Source organism: Symphalangus syndactylus, chromosome 4 (assembly GCF_028878055.3).
Source record: "Symphalangus syndactylus isolate Jambi chromosome 4, NHGRI_mSymSyn1-v2.1_pri, whole genome shotgun sequence".
Lineage (NCBI taxonomy): Eukaryota > Metazoa > Chordata > Mammalia > Primates > Hylobatidae > Symphalangus > Symphalangus syndactylus.
In genome coordinates, this window is record NC_072426.2 from 64,218,511 (window position 1) to 64,238,403 (window position 19,893).

The 19,893-nt window shown below is 36.8% G+C and overlaps 1 protein-coding gene across 1 annotated transcript; it reads right to left on the minus strand.

Moving 5' to 3' along the window:
* Window positions 1–4: 4 nt before the first annotated feature.
* RRH (retinal pigment epithelium-derived rhodopsin homolog) lies at window positions 5–19,834 on the minus strand. The gene is made up of 7 exons (XM_055274875.2): window positions 16,721–19,834; window positions 11,520–11,710; window positions 9,411–9,510; window positions 8,718–8,871; window positions 7,266–7,434; window positions 2,244–2,422; window positions 5–887 (listed from the first exon to the last, which is right to left on the minus strand). Exons 1-7 carry the CDS (start codon window positions 16,824–16,826, stop codon window positions 773–775), a joined length of 1,014 nt encoding a protein of 337 aa, XP_055130850.1. The 5' UTR covers window positions 16,827–19,834; the 3' UTR covers window positions 5–772.
* Between the last annotated feature and the right edge of the window lie 59 nt (window positions 19,835–19,893).

Sequence of the window (19,893 nt, forward strand, 5' to 3'; positions counted from 1 at the left end):
TTCATTTGACATTGAAAAAATATTTATTGAGTGCCTACTACATGCCAGACAGAATTGGGTATATGTGCTAAGGATACATCAAAGAACAAACATATAAAAATCTCCACTCTGATTGAAGTTAACTCTGTTGGCAAATATATGGAATATATATGCAGAAAAATGGTAATCAAAATTGCAGAAAACATCAAAATATGCACAGGGGTTATAATGCTATATAATATATATGCATTGACTTAACATTTTATTTAGAAACAATCATGTTTAATGTTCATTTGATTATTTTTGTTTAATAACGTAAGTTAATTGATTTAAATGTTAAAATGTTGAAATGCAAAAAATGCTTTCTATTCTAACTGGGAACATCCAACAAGTCATTTCAGTAATTATCTAGAATTATTCATTATTATTGTTTTTATTCATTTATTCTAACATTATATTAGTGACTGCTTCTATTCTAATAGAGGAGCCAGGCAAGTTAAAGGTCATCAGTACAGTGTAACGCATGCCATAATAGGGAGAAAGAAAGGGGACCTTAACCTCTGATGCCTAATTCATCAAAGGAGATGAGCAATAAGTTGACATATCAGGACACAGAGAAGCATGCACTACAGCAGCCAGAATGCACAAACAGAAGCATGAGCTGCGCTTGAGGAGCTTACAGTCTCATAGGACAATGATCCACGTCTGCACTTGATCTAAATGGGGTCATATTTAAAAGAAATGCATTGTCAAAATACTAAAGTGTTTTGATAGTGTGTCCTTTTCTCTTATTTCAGATTCTTCCAGAAGTCAATGGGTTTTGAGATACATCCATGGGTAAAATACTTGTCACAGGCATTGTTTGGTGAGTCTGACATTTGAACATGGCAAGCATTGCCCTCCGAAATCTACAATAAAAAAGGAAAATCTGGCATTAACCCATAATGATTTGGAACTTCTAAAGCATTTTCAAATATGGCTAAGATGCCACTACTGCCAATTTACATCTCTGGATAAATTTCTGCCTCCAACTTTAACATGTCCTGTTGAGAACCTTTATAAATATATAAGGTATATGGTACCGTTAAAGGCCAATTTTGCACTGTTGATTCTATAGATTGAAGATATCTAATAAAAGTAAATAATTATATGTATTTAAAAGGACGCTACTAATGTCAAGTGCCATGAGTTGTTTATTTGAACTAACAATGTGTATTTCATCCATCTGTTCTTCCTAGCAAGAATTTTCCAAAAGAACTACCAGCAGATTCTGAATTTAAAATGTGTTCTTCATTCTTCTTATGTGGTCTGTTTGGTCTGTAAAATTTTATGTTTCTTCACGTACCTGTAGCTAAAACTGCTTTTCCAAACATTGCCATTCCGGGATAAAATTACCTGACCTCGGCTGGGTGCAGTGGCTCACGCCTGTAATCCCAGCGCTTTGGGAGGCCAAGGTGGGCGGATCATGAGGTCAGGAGTTCAAGATGAGCCTGGCCAAGATGGTGAAACCCCGTCTCTACTAAAAATACAAAAATTAGCCAGGCGTGGTGGTAGGCACCTGTAATCCCAGCTACTCGGGAGGCTGAGGCAGGGAATTGCTTGAACCCGGAGGCAGAGGTTGTAGTGAGCTGAGATCACGCCACTGCACTCCAGCCTGGGTGACAGAGACAGACTCCATCTAAACTTCACTAAGGAGGCAGGAAAGGAACATTTTGCTAAGAAACCCAAAAAAGAGAGGAGGTAAGAATTCTCTAGTATCCAGATGCCTTTTATGTTGGGACTAAACTTTTCCCTTGCATTTGAATGATATGTCTTATTTCTTGTAAATATACATCTATGCTACCCACCAAGTGAGCCCAATGTTGCCTTGTCCATTTTCCAGTAATAGAATCACTCTTTTCTTTGGAAACCACTATTCCATGTATTTGGGGTGGGGGTAACCATTTGAACTAAGCTGACCACTGACATCCCCGGGGCTTTTCTGCCAGAGAGCCATCTGAGATGCAGTTGGCATTTGGGGATGCTTAGCTGGTAGAACTTGGGTCTGGGGTTGCCCACAATCATCTCTGCCACTGTGTGGGAAGAGTCTGTAACAAATCTGGAGCTCTAGCCATTTAAGGTCCTAGATGCTGCTCCAGTCACATGAGGCAAATGACCTTTATGCTAGATTGAAGTGGGTTTCTGTCACTTCTCTCCCAAGAAGTCTTAACATTCTTTTTATATCGGTTTTATTTTGTATTGCAAGCATTTTAGACATTACTTACTTTTTATTAGCAACCACATAAATGCAGGGGTTATAGAATGTAGAAGATTTTGCAAACAGTGGAGCTATGATGGCCATGGGGGGAGGAATCTTCTTTGGATCACCAAAAGAAGCCCATAAGCACACGATGGAATAAGGGGACCATGCCACCAGAAACATGCAGATCATGATCACAGACATCTGAAAAGAAATAAATATTCACCAAGCCCAATACCTAAAATATTTAAATATTAATATATCTAAAGTTGGGTAAAAATCTATCTAGGTTGGAATTTGAATGTGTTTATGTTTTTGATGACATAAAGGAAATAGCTGAGTTTTTTTTTTTTTGTTTTTTTTTTTTGCCTTCAATGTTCTTTTTTCAAGTGCCTGAAGTCCTCTATCATAATAAGACCTTGTGACATGGGTATATCAAGAATATGTAACATTGCTTTTAAGAATGGTACACACACATAAGGAATGCCCTCTTTCTTTCTGTATGGTAGGGGAGAGTACAAAAGCTGACTTTGATGAAAGACAGATAAAAACCCACCCCACCCCACTTCACACCATTATGCTATGAACTCCTGGCATGGCTATTATTATTATTATCACCATTATTATTATTTGCTCTTACTGGGATTATCTGCTAAATTAACAAAAGTAACTTTCTAACTTTCTAAACTCAATCTGGAAACAAATACAATCCTATCTTGAGCTCAGTGAATTCTAACACAAGCCATTTCTGCTGTGTTAGAATCTCTTGCATCTTGTTTAAATGGAAAAATTATATTTTTATATTGCTTCCCTAGATTGCCTGCTAAAATTATGGAACAGAGGTTAAAGAAGACATAAAACTGTGAGGACAGAGAATCAGAGATTAGATAATACATATTTTTTAATGGAAACAATGACCATTGGACAAGTGGCAAATTATGTAAGAAACATGAGAATAATTTTATAAATAAGTAAATAAATGTTAAAAAGAGCCAACTATGAGGGAAAACCAGATACCGACCAATCCATACTACAGAGCTACAGAAATTCTGGTAACAAAGGGTACCAGAAAACTCTAGATGTGGGGGTGTACATGGAGCTCAAAATAGAACTGGTTGAAATCTACGAAGAAAGTAGACTTCCAAATCTTTTTCCCTGTCCACTCAGTCTACTCAGTAACTTCCCCTTCCTCTCCCTGGAAGACTTCCAGAGGCTCAGTATAAAAAAAAAAAAAAAAAAGAAGGCTAATTTGGGAAACTCAGAACACAGGGACACCAGGTTCAGCTAAGCACTTCAGTACTGTATTGAAAAGAGGGGTATCTGTGTGCTGCCCCCTCCCTGCACTGAGTGTGAAAAAACTTGGAGATAGACTTGTACCTCCCACCCAGGAACATGAAAGGAACTGATCTGCCCAGAATAAAATACCTAAAGATAGTTACCTAGACAGTTAGAAATTCCCCCAAACCTCCATCACATCATTTTAGCAGGCAATCAGGAGGGAGCAACATGAAAAATATAATTTTTCCATTTAAACAAGATACAAGAGAGCTCCTTTACAAAATTATCTGCATCATGTGTAATATATATCCAGCAGAAATGGCCTGTGCTAGAATTCACTGAGCTCAAAATAGGATTGTATTTGTTTCCAGATTGAGTTTGGAAGTTAGAAAAAAAATTTTTTTTTGATTAGCAGATAATCACAGTGAGAGCAAATAATAATAATGATGATGGTGGTCATAATAGTAATAATAACTACAGAGACAATTAGAAATTCCCCCAGAAGAAACATCTTGCTAATGAGCATCTCCATGCTTACAATCAACATTTTTAATGCATCACTCTTAAGTATGAAGGGACAATCATTGACCACCAGACATTAAGAAAACTTTTACACTGACAGGCAAAGAAAAAAAAAAACAGTGCAAGAACTCGGGGGAAACAAAATTATGTGGTAAACAGAAGGAAATATAAATATATACATAATATCACAGAAATAACAGGAGATATACATCCATAAAACAAGGAGAGAATGGAGTATAAAATAGCTGTTTTATCAATAAAAATGGTTTTTAACTCTAGAAGAGAACCCAGGCAATACCATTCAGGACATAGGCACAGGCAAAGATTTCATGATGAAGATGCCAAAAGCAATTGCAACAGAAGCAAAAGTTGACAAATAAGATCTAATTAAACTAAAGAGCTTCTACGCTGCAAAAGAAACTATAAACAGAGTAACAGACAACCTACAGAATGGCAGAAAATTTTTGCAATCTGTGCATCTGACAAAGGTCTAATATCCAGCATCTACAAGGAACTTAAAAAAATTTATAAGAAAAAAACAAGCAACCCCATTAAATAGTGGGCAAGGGACATGAACAGGCATTTCTCAACAGAAGGCATACATGCAGCCAAGAAACATGAAAAAAAAAAAGCTCATCACTGATCACGAGAGAAATGCAAATCAAAACCACAATGAGATACCATCTCATACCAGTCAGAATGGCTGCTAAAAGAAAGTCAAAAAATAACAGACGCTGGTGAGGTTGTGGGAAAAAAACACTTTCACAGTCTTGATGGGAGTATAACTTAATTCAACCATTGTGGAAGATTGTGTGTGGCAATTCCTTAAAGACCTAGAGACAGAAATACCATTTGTCCCACCAATTCTTTTACTGAGTATATACCCAAAGGAATATAAATCATTCTATTATAAAGACACATGCACATGTATGTTTATTGCAGCACTATTCACAATAGCAATCATGGACATGACATGGAATTAACCTAAATTCTCATCAATGATAGACTGGATAAAGAAAATGTGGTACATATACACCATGGAATACCATGCAGCCATAAAGGAATGAGATCATGTCCTTTGCAGGGACATCGATGGAGCTGGAGGCCATTATCTTTAGCAAACTAATGCAGGAACAGAAAACCAAATACCATATGTTCTCACTTATAAGTGGGAGCTAAATGATGGAAACACACGGACACACGGCGGAAGAAACACACACTGGGGCTTGTCGAAGGGTAGAGGGATGGAGGTGGGAGAGCATTGGGAAGAACAGCTAATGGATGCTGGGCTTAATACCTGGATGGTCTGTGCAGCAAACCACCATGGCACACGTTTACCTATGTAACAAACCTACACGTCCTGCACATGTACCCCTGAACTTAAAATAAAAGCTGGAAATTAAAAAAAAAAATGGTTTTTATCCTATCTGTAAAAGTGAGAGTAGAATGTTAAAAATGTTACAGAAAGGTTGTATGATATTATCAGGCTGGGATCAGGGGGAGGTGAATCAGGTGAATTATATAAGTGCAGGGTTGGATCCTGTTTTTATTTAAAATTTCTATTTTGTTCAACATAATTTTTACATTAATATTGTTCTTTAAGTACTAGATTAAACTACTTTTTTTTATTAATGAGTTTTTTGGTGCTTGCTTGAATTTTGCACCCAAGGGTTGGCCTTCACTATCCTCACCCTTATCCTAGACCTAGATATGGTTAAGCAAATCTCCCAGAAAGTAGAAACAAAAAGAAGCAAACAACAACCACAAAAGAAACAAACAAAAATAGGCAATATAGGAGAGAAAATTTAAGAAAATTGGAAGATAAATCTAGCAGATTAAATATCTAAATAAAAGGAATTCCAGGAAAAGAGAAGAAAAGAAAAAACAGAGGGACCGGAATAATCAGAGAAATGATACTAGAAATCTCCTAGAAGAGGAAGACTGGAGTCTCCACACTGAAAGTACTCACCAAGTACCCAGCGCTGGATAAATACTCATACCAAGGTGCATCAGTATACATTTTCAGAAAACTAGAGACAGAGAAGATCCTATAAGCTTCCAGAGAGAACCCACAGATCACCACAGAGCATCAACCACCAGAATGCCATCAGCCTTTGTAGCAGCAATGCTGGAAGCTAGGAGACTGTAGAGCAATGCCTTCAAAACTCTTTATTACTTTTGCACCTAGAATTCTAGACCAGGCAAACAATCAGTCAAATAAGATAGTAAAATTAAGACATTTTCAGTCATGCAAAGTCTTAAAAATAATTTACCTCTCCCATAGCCTCAGGAATTAATTGAAGAATGTGCTCCACCAAATCAGAGGAAATAAACTAAGAAAAAAAAAAAGGAAGACAAGCATTCCAGAAAACAGGGAATTTGACCCTGGAAGGAGGTGAAAGCATCCTGAGCTGGTGATGAAGGGAGACCTGAGGATGTTGGCTTTCTGAGCAGTGGTCCTCAGGAGCAATCAGTTCAAACCAGAGCAAGAGGCCCCAGGGAACCAGGAGGACGGCTCCAAGAAGAGGATAAGGTTCATCACATCTGTGGTGTGTTTAAACATACTGAGAGCAGAGAAAGAGCCTCTTTATCTAACCAAATATTGTTAACATTATACTGACAGGTAAGGAGAGAGAAAGGTGTGGAGGAGGAGTTGGGCAGGTGGGTGGTATAAGAGAATAAATCCTCATCATCCATAGTAGGAAATCAAGAGATGATGGCCAACAAAAATATCCAAAAGAGCAAACAGCATATCATTCAGAAATAAGAAGGCAAGTGGCCAGGCACATTGGCTCACACCTGTAATCTCAGCACTTTGGGGGGCCAAGGCAGGTGGATCACCTGAGGTCAGGAGTTCAAGACCAGCCTGGCCCAACACGGTGAAACCCCATCTCTACTAAAAATACAAAAAAAATTAGCCAAGTGTGGCAGCAGGTACGTGTAATCCCAGCTACTGGGGAGGCTGAGGCAGGAGAATCACTTGAACCTGGGAGGCGGAGGTTGCAGTGAGCCGAGATCGTGCCATTGCACTCCAGCCTGGACGATAAGAGTGAAACTCCATTTCAAAAAACAAAAACAAAAACAAAAACAAAAGCAAAAAAAAAAATGAGGCAAACACAGAAGAAAGAGCTCGGGGGTGAGAATTGGAGATGAGGGAGAGAAGACTGCAGTGGTCCCAGGGACTCTTTCAACTATGAGTGAGTAAAAGCTCCATGACAACAATTTTTCAAGGATTTTGATCTCTTACCTTTGTTACATCTATTTGATCTGACCAGTCTCTGTTGAGGGACTCAGTGCAGTCACTGGTAGTGTGATGTTTAATGGATAGCGTGACATGGTAATAGCAGTAAAACATCACTGTCAAGGGCACAATAAAATTTATCGCAATAACTGTCATGGTATAAGACACAAAAGATCTGAAAATAAGAAAAGGCAATCATGATTGCTCATTTAATGTCCTAAACAGGGGAAGGGGAAAGAGGAGATAATTATTAAAAACAATACTGGTAGTCATTATATTGTTAAATAGTTTTAGAAGTATATTTGACTTTTAGTTCATTTAGGCCCGGAATTGACAAACTATGGACTGTAGGCCTATTTCAGTCTATCACTCATCTTTGTAAATAAAGTTTTATTGGAACACGGCCATGTACCCTCATTTACATACTGGCTATGGCTGCTTTTACAGGACGATGACAGAGTTGAAGAGCTGTGATACAGAATATCTGGGCTATAAAGCCTAAATTATTTACTTTTAATTCTTTTCAAGACATAATCTTGCTCTGTCACCCAGGCTGGAGTGCAGTGGTGCAATCACGTCTCACTGTAGCCTTGAACTCCCCAGCTCAAGCCAGTCTCCACTTTAGCCTACGGAGTAGCTGAGACCACAGGCATACACCACCACAGCCAGCTAATTTCCCACCCACCCCGCACCACCCTCCGCATTTTTTTTTTTTTTTTTTTTTTTTGTAGAGACAGGGTCTCAATATGTTGCCCAGGCTGGTCTCAAACTCCTGGGCTGAAGTGATCTTCCTGCCCCAGCCTCACAAAGTGCTGGGATTACAGGCATGAACCACTGTGCCCAGCCTTTACTTTTTGAATCTACAGAAGAAACTTTAGATCTGGTTTGAGATCTAGAAATTTTCTGTTCATTTTTATGTCATCCTTCATTTCCTTTAATGAACTAAATTATCATCTTGTTCCTGGAAAATATAAAGAAGCCTCACTAACTAGCAGGCAAATTTTTGCAGTGACTGTACTTTTGCTACACAGTTCTCAGAATGTGCTTGAACACCAGACCATCTTGAAAAGAGAGCAGGGAGGCAGCCTGGGCTTTTGCCAGAACTGCACACTCTGTCTAGCTTCACTAACCCTTTTCCTGCTCATGATCCTACCTTTGAGATGTGCAAATATTGGAAGGGTGATTGGTATCCTGCATTGCTGCCTTAAGAGAGAACACAGGGGAGGGAGGAAGGAATGGGGTAAAGGAGACAAAGGGAGCTGGATGACCTTTACTTGCAAACAAGCGTAAGTCACTTTTCTCAATTCCGACTTTGAACTGAGAATCACATCATCACTACCAGGGAAGTGCTTTGCCACCTTCTGTATGAAGAACACATGATCTGACCTTAAATTTGAAAGGGTGAGAAAATGTCTACATTAGAAGCATTTGATTATAAAGTGTAAACTTGTCTCTTACCTATCATTTTTCCTCCAGTTTATGGTACATGTAGCACCAGTAGGATCTGGGGCATAACTAGCCCACCCTATGATAGGCATCAAAGCCCAAAACAGGCCATTGATCCAGGCTCCCAGAATCAAGCCGATGTAAGTGTTAGTGGTCATTCTTCTCCCTATTATCAAGCATAGGAAATATTAGCAGCATTTGCCATTAATGGGACTCACTTTTTTAAACTTGCTTGTTCGTAAGTGTTATCAAGTAGATTCTTTACAGAGCACTTTGGTTGGCCTTAGGAGCCAAAACATGAGTGCAACGCCAAATAAAATTAACAAAAATATTCTCCCTTTTACTAAGCCTATCTACATAAGTTCACATTCCGGAAAAGAAAAAAGACATTTAAGCTGAAACCTAAATGAGAAAAGAATAAGCCAGAGGATAAGCAGGAAGAGTAGCTTTCCAGACCTAGCAAAACAGCAGATGCAAAGACCTCACTTTGGGCTTGGACCGTACCTCAAAGTGTGAATGGCCTTATGAAATTTGGATTTTATTCTAAGTACAATAGGAAGCCACTGAAACATTTGAACAATTATTGCCAGAGAAATAAAACTGACCCTAACTACAAACCATTAGGTTTATATTTTAGAGTATATATATTGAGTGGCCATTAGTCAAGAAATGGATTCATTAAGAAAGCTGAGAAAAGTGTTGTACCTACGTCAGGAAGGCAGATGGTCAGGTATCGGTCCACAGCCACAACCGTGAGTAATCCAATGCTTGCCATTCCAAAAAAAATATTCAATCCAGCATAAACCTGAAAACCAAAATTGAAAAGACTCTACCATTCTAAACACCCTCCCAAGAAACATTTAGATTTTTGTCCATTGTTAGAATATATCTCAAGTATACTAAAGGTTTTTTACTTTACTACTTTAAAATACATCTTCATTGTCAAATTATAACTGGTTTAATAAAAGAATTTATGGAAAGTAGTTTGTAATTTCATTAACTAAAGTGAACTTCTTTGAAAATTTTAAGACTTACAGTGAAATTTCTTTACAACACTCTGAACAGAGTGCAGAACAACCACAAACCAGCAAACGACTAGTATTCAGAAGATGGGCAATTCAACAGGAGGAAAAGACAAACTCAATAGAAAAATGGCCAGATGATGAACGGAGTATTCACACAAGCCCATTAGCATTTGAATGTTTATAACATAAGACATACAACCACAATAAATATTCAAAGAAATACTGATTATAAGATGGCATTTCACATTCATGAAAATGAAAATTTAAAAGTCTGACAATCCCAAATGTTAAGGAGAATGTGGAGTAATAGACGTTCTCATAATTTGAATAACTATTTTGGACAGCAATTTGGCTACTTCTGATAAAGTTGAAGATGAACATTCTCCACAACTTAACCATTCCACTCCTAAGCAATGTGGCTAAAGAAACTCACATATTGCAGAAGGAGACATATATAAGAACATTTATTGAAGCCTTGTCTGCAATAGAAAAAAAAAACGGGGGGGCCGGGTGCGGTGGCTCACACCTGTAATCCCAGCACTTTGGGAGGCCGAGGCGGGCAGATCATGAGGTCAGGAGATCAAGACCATCCTGGCTAACATGATGAAACTCCGTTTTTACTAAAAAAAAAAAAAAAATACAAAAAAAAAAAATTAGCCGGGCTTGGTGGCGGGCACCTGTATTCCCAGCTACTCAGGAGGCTGAGGCAGGAGAATGGTGTGAATCTGGAAGGCAGAGCTTGCAGTGAGCGGAGATCACGCCACTGCACTCCAGCCTGGGCAACACAGTGAGACTCCATCTCAAAAAAAAAAAAGAAAAAAAATGGGAACAAAGGTCCAATAAGAGTAAAATGAAGATATACATCGGGCTTTCTATGTTCACAAAATGGAATATTATATAGCAGTTGAAATGAATGACTTACAGTCATATCCATCAACATGGATAAATCTCAAAAACATAATATCTAACAATGAAAGGAAATCGCATAATGCAAACAATATGATATCATTTACACAAAACCTAAAGTATTTAGACAGTATCTGGTTTATGTGCACATATATTAGAAAGAAAAACATGCATGGGAGGAATAAGATTGAAGATGGTATGTGGTGCCCTTCATCATTATCTGTATAGTTTTATATCTTTAAAAAGAAAAACAATCTGAAGCACAGATTGCAAAACATTAAGATTTAACAAAACTAGTTGGTACTTACGTGGTTATTCAGTATTCACTACTACTTTCATTTTATTCTCTATAGTTTTTGGCTTATGATAGTAAACTGCTAAAAGAATTAGGCCAAAAGTAATATTTGCTTACTATCTTAAGGCAAATTAATATTAACTCATTTCCTTTTTACTAAAAAATAACAAATTACATTTAGTAACAATTCTCATGGAGGACTTTCTATAGGAAAAAATTCCCCATGGTAGCTTAACTATCTTCCATAATATTATGATTAAATCACTACTTTATTGTTTCAGATGAAAGCAGGGTATTTCTTTTTTAATTTGCAATATGCAAATATTTATTTGAATATGCAAATCAGCACTCTTCTTTAGTTGAATGCTAGTTGTTTTGTTTGTTTCTTCCTTCGGGTTAGGAGAATTTTGAAAATATAATAATGGTTGGTGATTTAATTTCTCCTAGTCACTTCTGTTGTTTTCCATAAAAGCACTGTATCTATTATTCTACAATATTCAATTTAAACTCTTGGGATTCTTTTTAGACATTTAAATTTACATTTATTTGATCTATTTATTTTGTTTTCATTCCAATGATTGCCAATACCTGACAGCCTGCGTATCCAAATTTCCAACTTCCATACAGATCTGAGGCAGCAGACATGGGATAGCCAATGCTACTGACCCCTATATCAGTAACAGCCAGGTTAATAATAATTGCATTTGTGGGTGTCCGAAGTTCCTTGTACTTAATGAAGATGCCCAGAACTATTATGTTGCTGATAATACTTATCATACCTGAGAACACACACAAAAATATGATGCATTTTGTTTAATTTGAATGTTTAAAGTAGACTCAAAATTAAATATTTAAGCCCCTTTAAAAACATAACAGATCTATTTTAGTTCATTTATTTGAAGAGCTCCTGCTGTTCTTAAAACTGTATGCAACATCTTCACATCCCTTCTGTGAAACAGAAATGAGAAAATTAAAACATGAAGAATCTGCTAATTGCACAAGGCAGCACTGAAGTTTGGTTTTAATGTCATCGCTATTGAGTGTTCTGTCCTTGAAACTCCTTCATTGGCTTTCATACCATTCCTGCTGATTTTTAGGACAAATGTATGACTGACCACACCCTCTTTTTGGCAGCTTAACTTCCTCCTCTTCCTTCCTGGGGCCTGGGGCTCTTCTTTTTTGATAGTTGCCTTTCTCAAACTTCAATTATCATTCTATCCTCACAGCACTTTTGTCACTATTTTCAGCCAGGACACAAGCTCCAGTTCCACATCTTCTTTTTTCATTGAACTCATTGTCGTTTACTAAGCATCTAGCATATGTAAGCTCATATGACTATTCCACTATTTCTTGAAACTCAACATGTCCAAATTCTTCATTCTCACACACACACACACACACACACACACAACTACCCCAATAGAAGAATGCATACTACAAGACTTGACTATCAGAGAGGAAGTTGAGCCAGCTTTTTGGTTCATAGAGAAGCCTCACAGCTGATACCACCTTAATCAAGTTTCTGACTCTGCTTACAGGTCCAGAACCTCAGTGTTGTCAGTGCTCCAGATTGGTTGCACTGAGATAGACAGATAACTAAACTTATTAACCAGAATGCCACTGTATTATTTTACACTGAGAAATACTGTTGAGTGTACTGGATGTGCATGTTCAACATACCCTACATGCTGTAAAGGGCATAAGCCAGATATGGGCATACTAGATCCTAAAGGGATGTGAGGGGGTGGGGTGTGAATAGATTTCAGCCAAGAAGCTAGAATCATTACTGGATTGTTAGAGACTAAAGGAGGGTTGCACAACAAGCAGGAATAGAGTTGAGTTCCCCATCAAGAAAAGAATTACTTGGTGATCAATCCCCAACTATTGTCAGAGAGGGACAGTTTCCAAGCACCAACATACAACATCAGCTCAGTAAAAACTTTTAATATATCTTGGCACTTCAGTCAGAACTTCTGCCTTAGCCTGTTACACTAAACTTCCAGATTCCTGTTCTTTTCCCCTCCTTGCTTCTGGCAGAATCAGCTTGCTATAACATAGACTTAACCATGGTTCTTCTCCTCCCGAAAACTTGTGGTATTTCCCACTGGCTGTGGGATAAAAATCCAAATGTCCCAACCTGATATTCCAGGCTCTTTGCCTCAATCTGTTGTCACTCTCTAGAAGCAAATTTCTACACTTGTCAAGTGAACTCTCCATTCTAGTTTTTCCCCAGATACACCATGCTTGACTCATATTTCTCCCACTTGGAGCACCCTGCTCCTTCCCTTTGCCTATCCAAATGCCATCCATCCTTCAAACTTCAGTTCAAGCCCCTAAGCCTTATCCTACCCACACTATCCTCTCCTCCTTAAATTTCCGAACTACTTGCTTATGATTAACTTAGTCTTATGTAACACTACATAATTTAACTGTTACTTTTCCTTGTCTTTTCATGCAGATTTCAGGCTCCTCATGATTTCTGTGGTTTTTGAATACGTGATATACAGCAGATTTATTTAATAAGTGGGCTACAACTAAAACCCATATTGCTTAATTTCTATCATTCCTTCAAGATAATTAGCATACAATGACAGCAAATTTGATTCTTTGGCCCTATTTTTAGCATCTAGGATTGTAGCATGTATACAAGATACACTCTGAAGAATTTAATGAAATGAAGACTCTTTCTGGGCTAGCTACAAATTCAACGACTTTTTAAAGTTAGATAAAAACAGTGCAGTAAATTGCTGCCTACCAAGTATGCAACCAGAATAAAGGAACTATAATTCTGGGAGTCTTAGAAATAATGGGGGCTATGAACTAAACAATTTAGCCCTTTTCTCTATTCTCTCTGTAGCTGTGCCAAGCATGCTGCCTTGTTTCCACAGCTGTAGGTCTTGTAATGAGTATATAATAGATCACCTAGTTGTTAGATTTTAGTTAAGTCCCATTTCACAGTCAGTGTAAACACTAAGTAGCACTTGATGTTGACTTCTCCTTCACTCTTGAAACATTTTCCTTCTTGTCTTCCGTGACTTCCATCCAATCTCTTCGACAGACCCTTCTTGATCTACTTCCTGGCCTTTCTTTCTCCATCTATGTCTTATTAAATATGTGCATTGTCCAACCTTCTGTCCTAGATCCCTTTATTTTCACATTTAACACATACTCTGAGTGATTTCTTCATACCCAAGGCTATACTCTGATACTTTTCAGCCTCCGGACACTCAAACCCATGTGTCCGGCTTTTTATTGGACACCTCTCAAACTGAACTGAGAGACTTTTTCTCCTGCCTCAAACCTCTTCTTCCCCAGGTATGCTCCCATCTGATGAAGAGCATCACCATCTATTCAGTGGCTCAAAAAAGAAACCTAGGCATCATCTTTGATACTTCTCTCCTTCTCCCACAATCCCATCATCCAATCATCAATTCCACCTTCTAGCTCTTGAATGTATCTACTTTTTTCTGTCCCCACTGCGATTACTCCCTCCTCAGAATCACTGCAATGGCCTCCTATGTGGTCTCTTAGCTACCACGATAGCACATTTCTAAAACGCAAATCAGATCATGTCACTCCCATTTCAAACCCTTCAGTGACTCCCTGTCATCTTTAAAACTTACATGGCTCGTCACTGTCTGGTACTCAGCCATCTTTTTCAACCTCTCACCCTTCATTTTACAGTTCATCCATAATGGTTTATTTCAGATCTTCAAATTCACCATGTCCTCTTACCTCCCAGCCTTAACTGGGGAAAGGCAGAGTGCTCAAGGACACTAAATTAACAAAATGTCTGTTGCACTGGAAGTTGTAACAGTTTATAGGAGCCAAAATATAAATGAAAGATCAAATTAAAAATTAAATAAAAAATAAAAAATCTAAATAGGCTCTTGGTAAAAGTAACAAATGAAATAAATGCTTTCACTACACCCTTTCCTCATAGTTTTGGTTTTGATTTGCAACTTTAAGTGAGTTTTATTAAAGGAGGAAAGTTAGGGGATCTAAAGAAAAATAGATGCTTGATACAGGGGCAGAACAAAAGCATAAAGAGGTCAGATATGCTTCCCTCAGTGGATCCACCAGAAACACAAGCAAACAACACACACTCATTGTATATCTTGATAAAGCTGACTCTTGGATATATATGTGAGGGCTCTAGAACCAAAATGCCTGGGTTCAAATCCTGGTGTAGCTACTTAGTAGATGTGTGTGCTGGACAAGTTTCTTAAGCTCTTCATCTGTGTAAACTAGAGAAATAAAACTGAAGAGTAACTTACTGAATTAGTGTAAGGATGAATTATTCTGTATGTGTAAGGTTTTAGAACAGTGCTTGGTATATAGCAAGTATTCAAATGATAACATTAGTAGCCGTAGTAGTAAGATTACTATTATTATTACTGTTACAGAGATAAGAACTAAATAGAATATTTCCTGCATGCTAATTTTGTAACCAGGTCAAAAAAGGATAGTTTTGGTTGTTTTTTGGATTTTTTTTTTTTTTTTTGGTCATCTACAAATAACTAACTAAACCAAACACTTGTATACAAAGTATTTCCATGTAATTGTTAGGAGATTTTCTCAGTCTTTTTTGCAATTACAAAAAAACTAGAACTTGTCTAGTACTTATCATACAGAGGTATTCAAATGAACGAGATAACATGTCACTAAAATCGCAAAACTTAACTGAGGAACTCAATTTCTAGTACTAGAAGTAATACACTGAATTATAAGGAAGAAACTAAACAATTATAAACTGGGTATAGGATGATGTGTTATACTTTTCACTCTACTTTTGAATGCTTGAAAATTTTTATAAAAGTCAATCCAAAAAATAACGAACTCAATATAACAGTTACTTCTACAACTCATTAGAGCATAAAGTTGAAAATTAAGTGATTGCTCAATATAAAAGTTACACAATTCAATGATACACTAAAAAGATTAAAAAGTTTCTGTCATTCCCCCATCCCTTTTTTTCTGCAAACAATCCTTTACATCAATGAGTGTGTGAGGAGGAAAGGGAAAAAGAAACAAATATTTGTCCAACACCTACTATATGGCATTTATGTGTCACTTAATTTTACTCCTTATAACAATCATGACAGGTAACTTATCCTTGTTTTACAGATGAGAAAATGGAAGAATAAAAAGGGAAGAAACTTGCTCACAGTTGCGAATATACTAAAAGATGAAATCCAAAACTCAAGAGTTTTCCAATAAGCATTCTGGAACAAGCTGAATTTTCAGACTCTGTCCTCAATGACAATATACTCTGCTCTGTCTTCTTAGTACTTTTTCTTTCCAGAACCTTTAAGTTCTTAGCTAAATTCTACCACCAAGAACAAAAATATGAGGGTTATAAGAATAGTAAATGATATAAAAATATTTTTTTGCCATGGTGCATACTCTTCTCCAAAAAAAACTTTAACAATGCAATAACCAAATACATAGATTTTTATAAAAGAACTATTTATCACACAGAAAACTTTTCTCAGCCCCACTTCACTGCTCTTACATTATTTATCAAAATTCAAAATAACCTGGAACAATGGCCATCACTAACAATGCTTTCACTTATTCTTTCACCCACATTCTCTTATTTGCTCTTTACAGCCCAGAAATAGAATATCATCGTCCTCATTTACCAACGAGCAAGCCAAGTCAGGATAAATGACTTGTCAAGGTTGGCCAATAATATGGAACTTGAAACGATGCATGCCTTATGCTGAAAACTTCTGCCTTTCTTCACCCATTCTAAAGAAAGATAACTGTTACTTAAATATCCATACCTGCCATAATCAAGTAAGTTGCAACAATATTGTGTTCAGTCTGTGAAAAGACCGAGCCATCTTCATTTTTAGAGTCTGAACTGTTGCCTAAATTATTTCTTAGCATTTTGGAGGGAAGATACCGAGACACCCTTCATAATAAGCCTTCGATAATTATGAACTGCTTTATGAGCTACTGAGGAAAGATTTTTTAGGACCAATCATTTCCACTTAGAGACCTCAAAGAAGGGCCTTTTCATAGAGGCCCTCCCTTAACAAATTTAATTGGGCTAAAGAGGAAAGGACTTTAATTCCCAGAATAAGGGAAAAGCTTATTAGCAAAACAAAAAGAAATACCAAGCACCACACATTGTAACCGATTTGGGCATCAGTCTTCTATCTAAGGAGATTATCAAGCACACACATCCTATTTAACAATAAACAAACTCAGGAAATCAGTATAGGAGCCAGCCTTAGTCCTCTAAAACTATTCGGATTGAGGTCCCTGTTTTCTGTTGACCATTCAAGTCTTTCCACTTCGGCTCCTTTTGCTTTTTTTTCTTAACAATTTAAATATCAGTGATGAAGAAGTAGTCTCCTTCCTACTTCCAAATCTCACTCTCCTAAAGGTACCAGTATTGTTTGGTGCATATCCTTTCTTAGGCTTTTCTCTGCTTATACACATATTCATACAAGTGTTTGAGGTTTCCTCCACTTTTTTCTTATAAATAAAAATGAGGGAAAAAAATAAGTACAAATGTATATATATAATGCAACTTTGCAACTTGTTTTCCCGTAAGGCTATATTATAATATCCAAGTCAATAAACCCAGAATCTAATAAAGTCTAATTTATTAGTAGCTATGTATTTCATAGCATGGATATAACATGATCAACTTCACCATCCATCTGTTAATTTCCCCTATAGTTTGATATGTACGAGTAATTAATATTATCTGATGATAGTAATCATTGTATACTTTGCCAAAGTATCTGAATTCAATCACTGATATTGTAAAGTACAGAATAAAAATATTCTGGATTATCACATTACAACCTGAAAACCAACCTGAACATGTTTTGTTAGAATAATAAGGTATCCCTATTACCTTTTTTCCCCATATTCTTTATGCCATTAACATTATTAAAATCTGATTCTCCTCAGTTTCCTAAAATCAGTAAACATTAGAGAAATGCTTAGATGCACCAAAGTTAACAGTGTAAGCATAAAACAGAACCACTAGAGGGCTACATTTACCCACTTAGTTTAATTTTATAAAAATCCTAGAATGGCGCAGGAGAAACCTAAGATAATCCTTTTGCCTCAGTTCTCTTGCCTGTGTATAAACTCAAGATGAACAGGTTGATTTATCTGTCCCAAATCTTATAGCTACCAGTATTCACATTTTTATAAATGTAATATTGTTATACCTATACTAGAAAAGCGAATCTCATCAGTATTGTTTTCAAATGACCCTAGAGCAAAAAACATAATACCCAAGATGAAATCACTCCCTTTAAAATGTCTTTTATGTCTTTTCTTTCATTCAGTATGCAAAACAAAACTTAAAATTTTTGAATTTGCTTTGGGTCATACTACCTTCTTTTTCTGTAATAAGTTATACCTAGTTGTAGCATCCATGAAAAATTTTCCAGAAATAATTATTTCTAAGAACTGAAAAATATATAATTTCAGATAGTCAGCTTTCTGCTGCAGATGAAAGTTTTGATATGAGTGAGGTACGTGCATTCAAAGTTCTTTTTTATGCTTCCTTCATGGGTGATACAGAAAAGCTATATTGGGATAAGGCTTAGAAATACATGTGAATTTGATTCAAAATGAAATGCCTCGAAAAAACCCAGAAACTAGGCCAGGCGCAGTGGCTCACACCTGTAATCCTAGCACTTTGGGAGGCCAAAGCAGGCGGATCACCTGAGGTCAGGAGTTCGAGACCAGCCTGACCAACATGGGGAAACCCCGTCTCTACTAAAAATACAAAATTAGCCGGGCATGGTGGTGCATGCCTGTAATCCCAGCTACTCAGGAGGCTGAGGCAGGAGAATTGCTTGAACCCGGGAGGTGGAGGTTGCAGTGAGCCGAGATTGCACCATCGCACTCCAGCCTGGGCAACAAGAACAAAACTCCGTCTTAAATAATAATAATAAATAAATAAATAAACCCAGAAACTATAAGGAAAAAAAAGGAAAAGATGTGGAAATAAAAGCTTAAAGATGGACAATGACCAAAAGATATACATAAGCTAAAAGGTAAAATTTCCAAGTGGTTTGTCTACTGATCTATACATTATTTCCATTATTGCCATTTTAGATTTATTTTTAATGTTAAAAAAACAAACTCTAGAAATGTTGCATTATTATTATTTGTCCGCGGGACAATGCCATCACCCTTTGGTGCTTACTAACATCTTTTCCAAACCACGAGCAAAAGCCCTGGCCCTAACACTCCATGAAAATTTCATCACCACAGTTCTAAATCAAATAATCTCCTGTCCTAAGCTGTAAAAGCATAACTGCCTATTCCTGTAAAAACTGTAATTTTCAACACATTTGCTCATCATATATATTAATGGCCTAGGTATTCATCCTGCTGCAATTCCATCAATCAGAAAAAGATAAAACCCCAAATACTGACAAAGACAACACTGTATGCTCCTCAAATGAGCATTCAAGAGCGTTCCTCCATGAGCATGTTAGAAAATTTAACAAATGATATAGAAACATCATTCCTTTTGAAAAGTGAAAAATGAATGGCAGAGTAAATGGCTCCATATCATGGCATTCTAACTTGCTACCACAGTCATTTCTTTACATCCACTAGCAATGGTGACCAAAACCAATTTCATTTTTAACATCCTTACCCAGCAATCTGAACATGTAGTATGCAATCGAATTCATGTAGTATACTACACGAATATTTACGTGTAGTATATAACACCTTAAACTTTTAGAGTCCCTTTAAAAAAGTAAAAATAAAATAACATTCAGTAAAACTGTTAATATTCCATTTATGTTGGATGAGAAAAATTAACTGTTTTTTTAGAAATTTCTTGCTATAGTTTTCACTTCAACAGAGCTACTCTGTCTTTAATACATTACTAATATGGAAAATTTTTAAATCAATTATTAATTGCAATTAGAGAAACAGCTTAACTGATTTATGTATTAAAATACAA

What these genes read in the sequence shown, in the direction of transcription:
- RRH (XM_055274875.2), bottom strand. Translation starts at nt 16,826, where the DNA reads ATGCTAAGAAATAATTTAGGCAACAGTTCAGACTCTAAAAATGAAGAT. An exon ending in TTGGATACGCAGGCTGTCAG is followed by an intron (nt 9,511 to 11,519) that starts GTATTGGCAATC and finishes TTTGGTTTTCAG; the next exon opens with GTTTATGCTGGATTGAATAT. An exon ending in CATCTGCCTTCCTGACGTAG is followed by an intron (nt 8,872 to 9,410) that starts GTACAACACTTT and finishes GCTTGATAATAG; the next exon opens with GGAGAAGAATGACCACTAAC.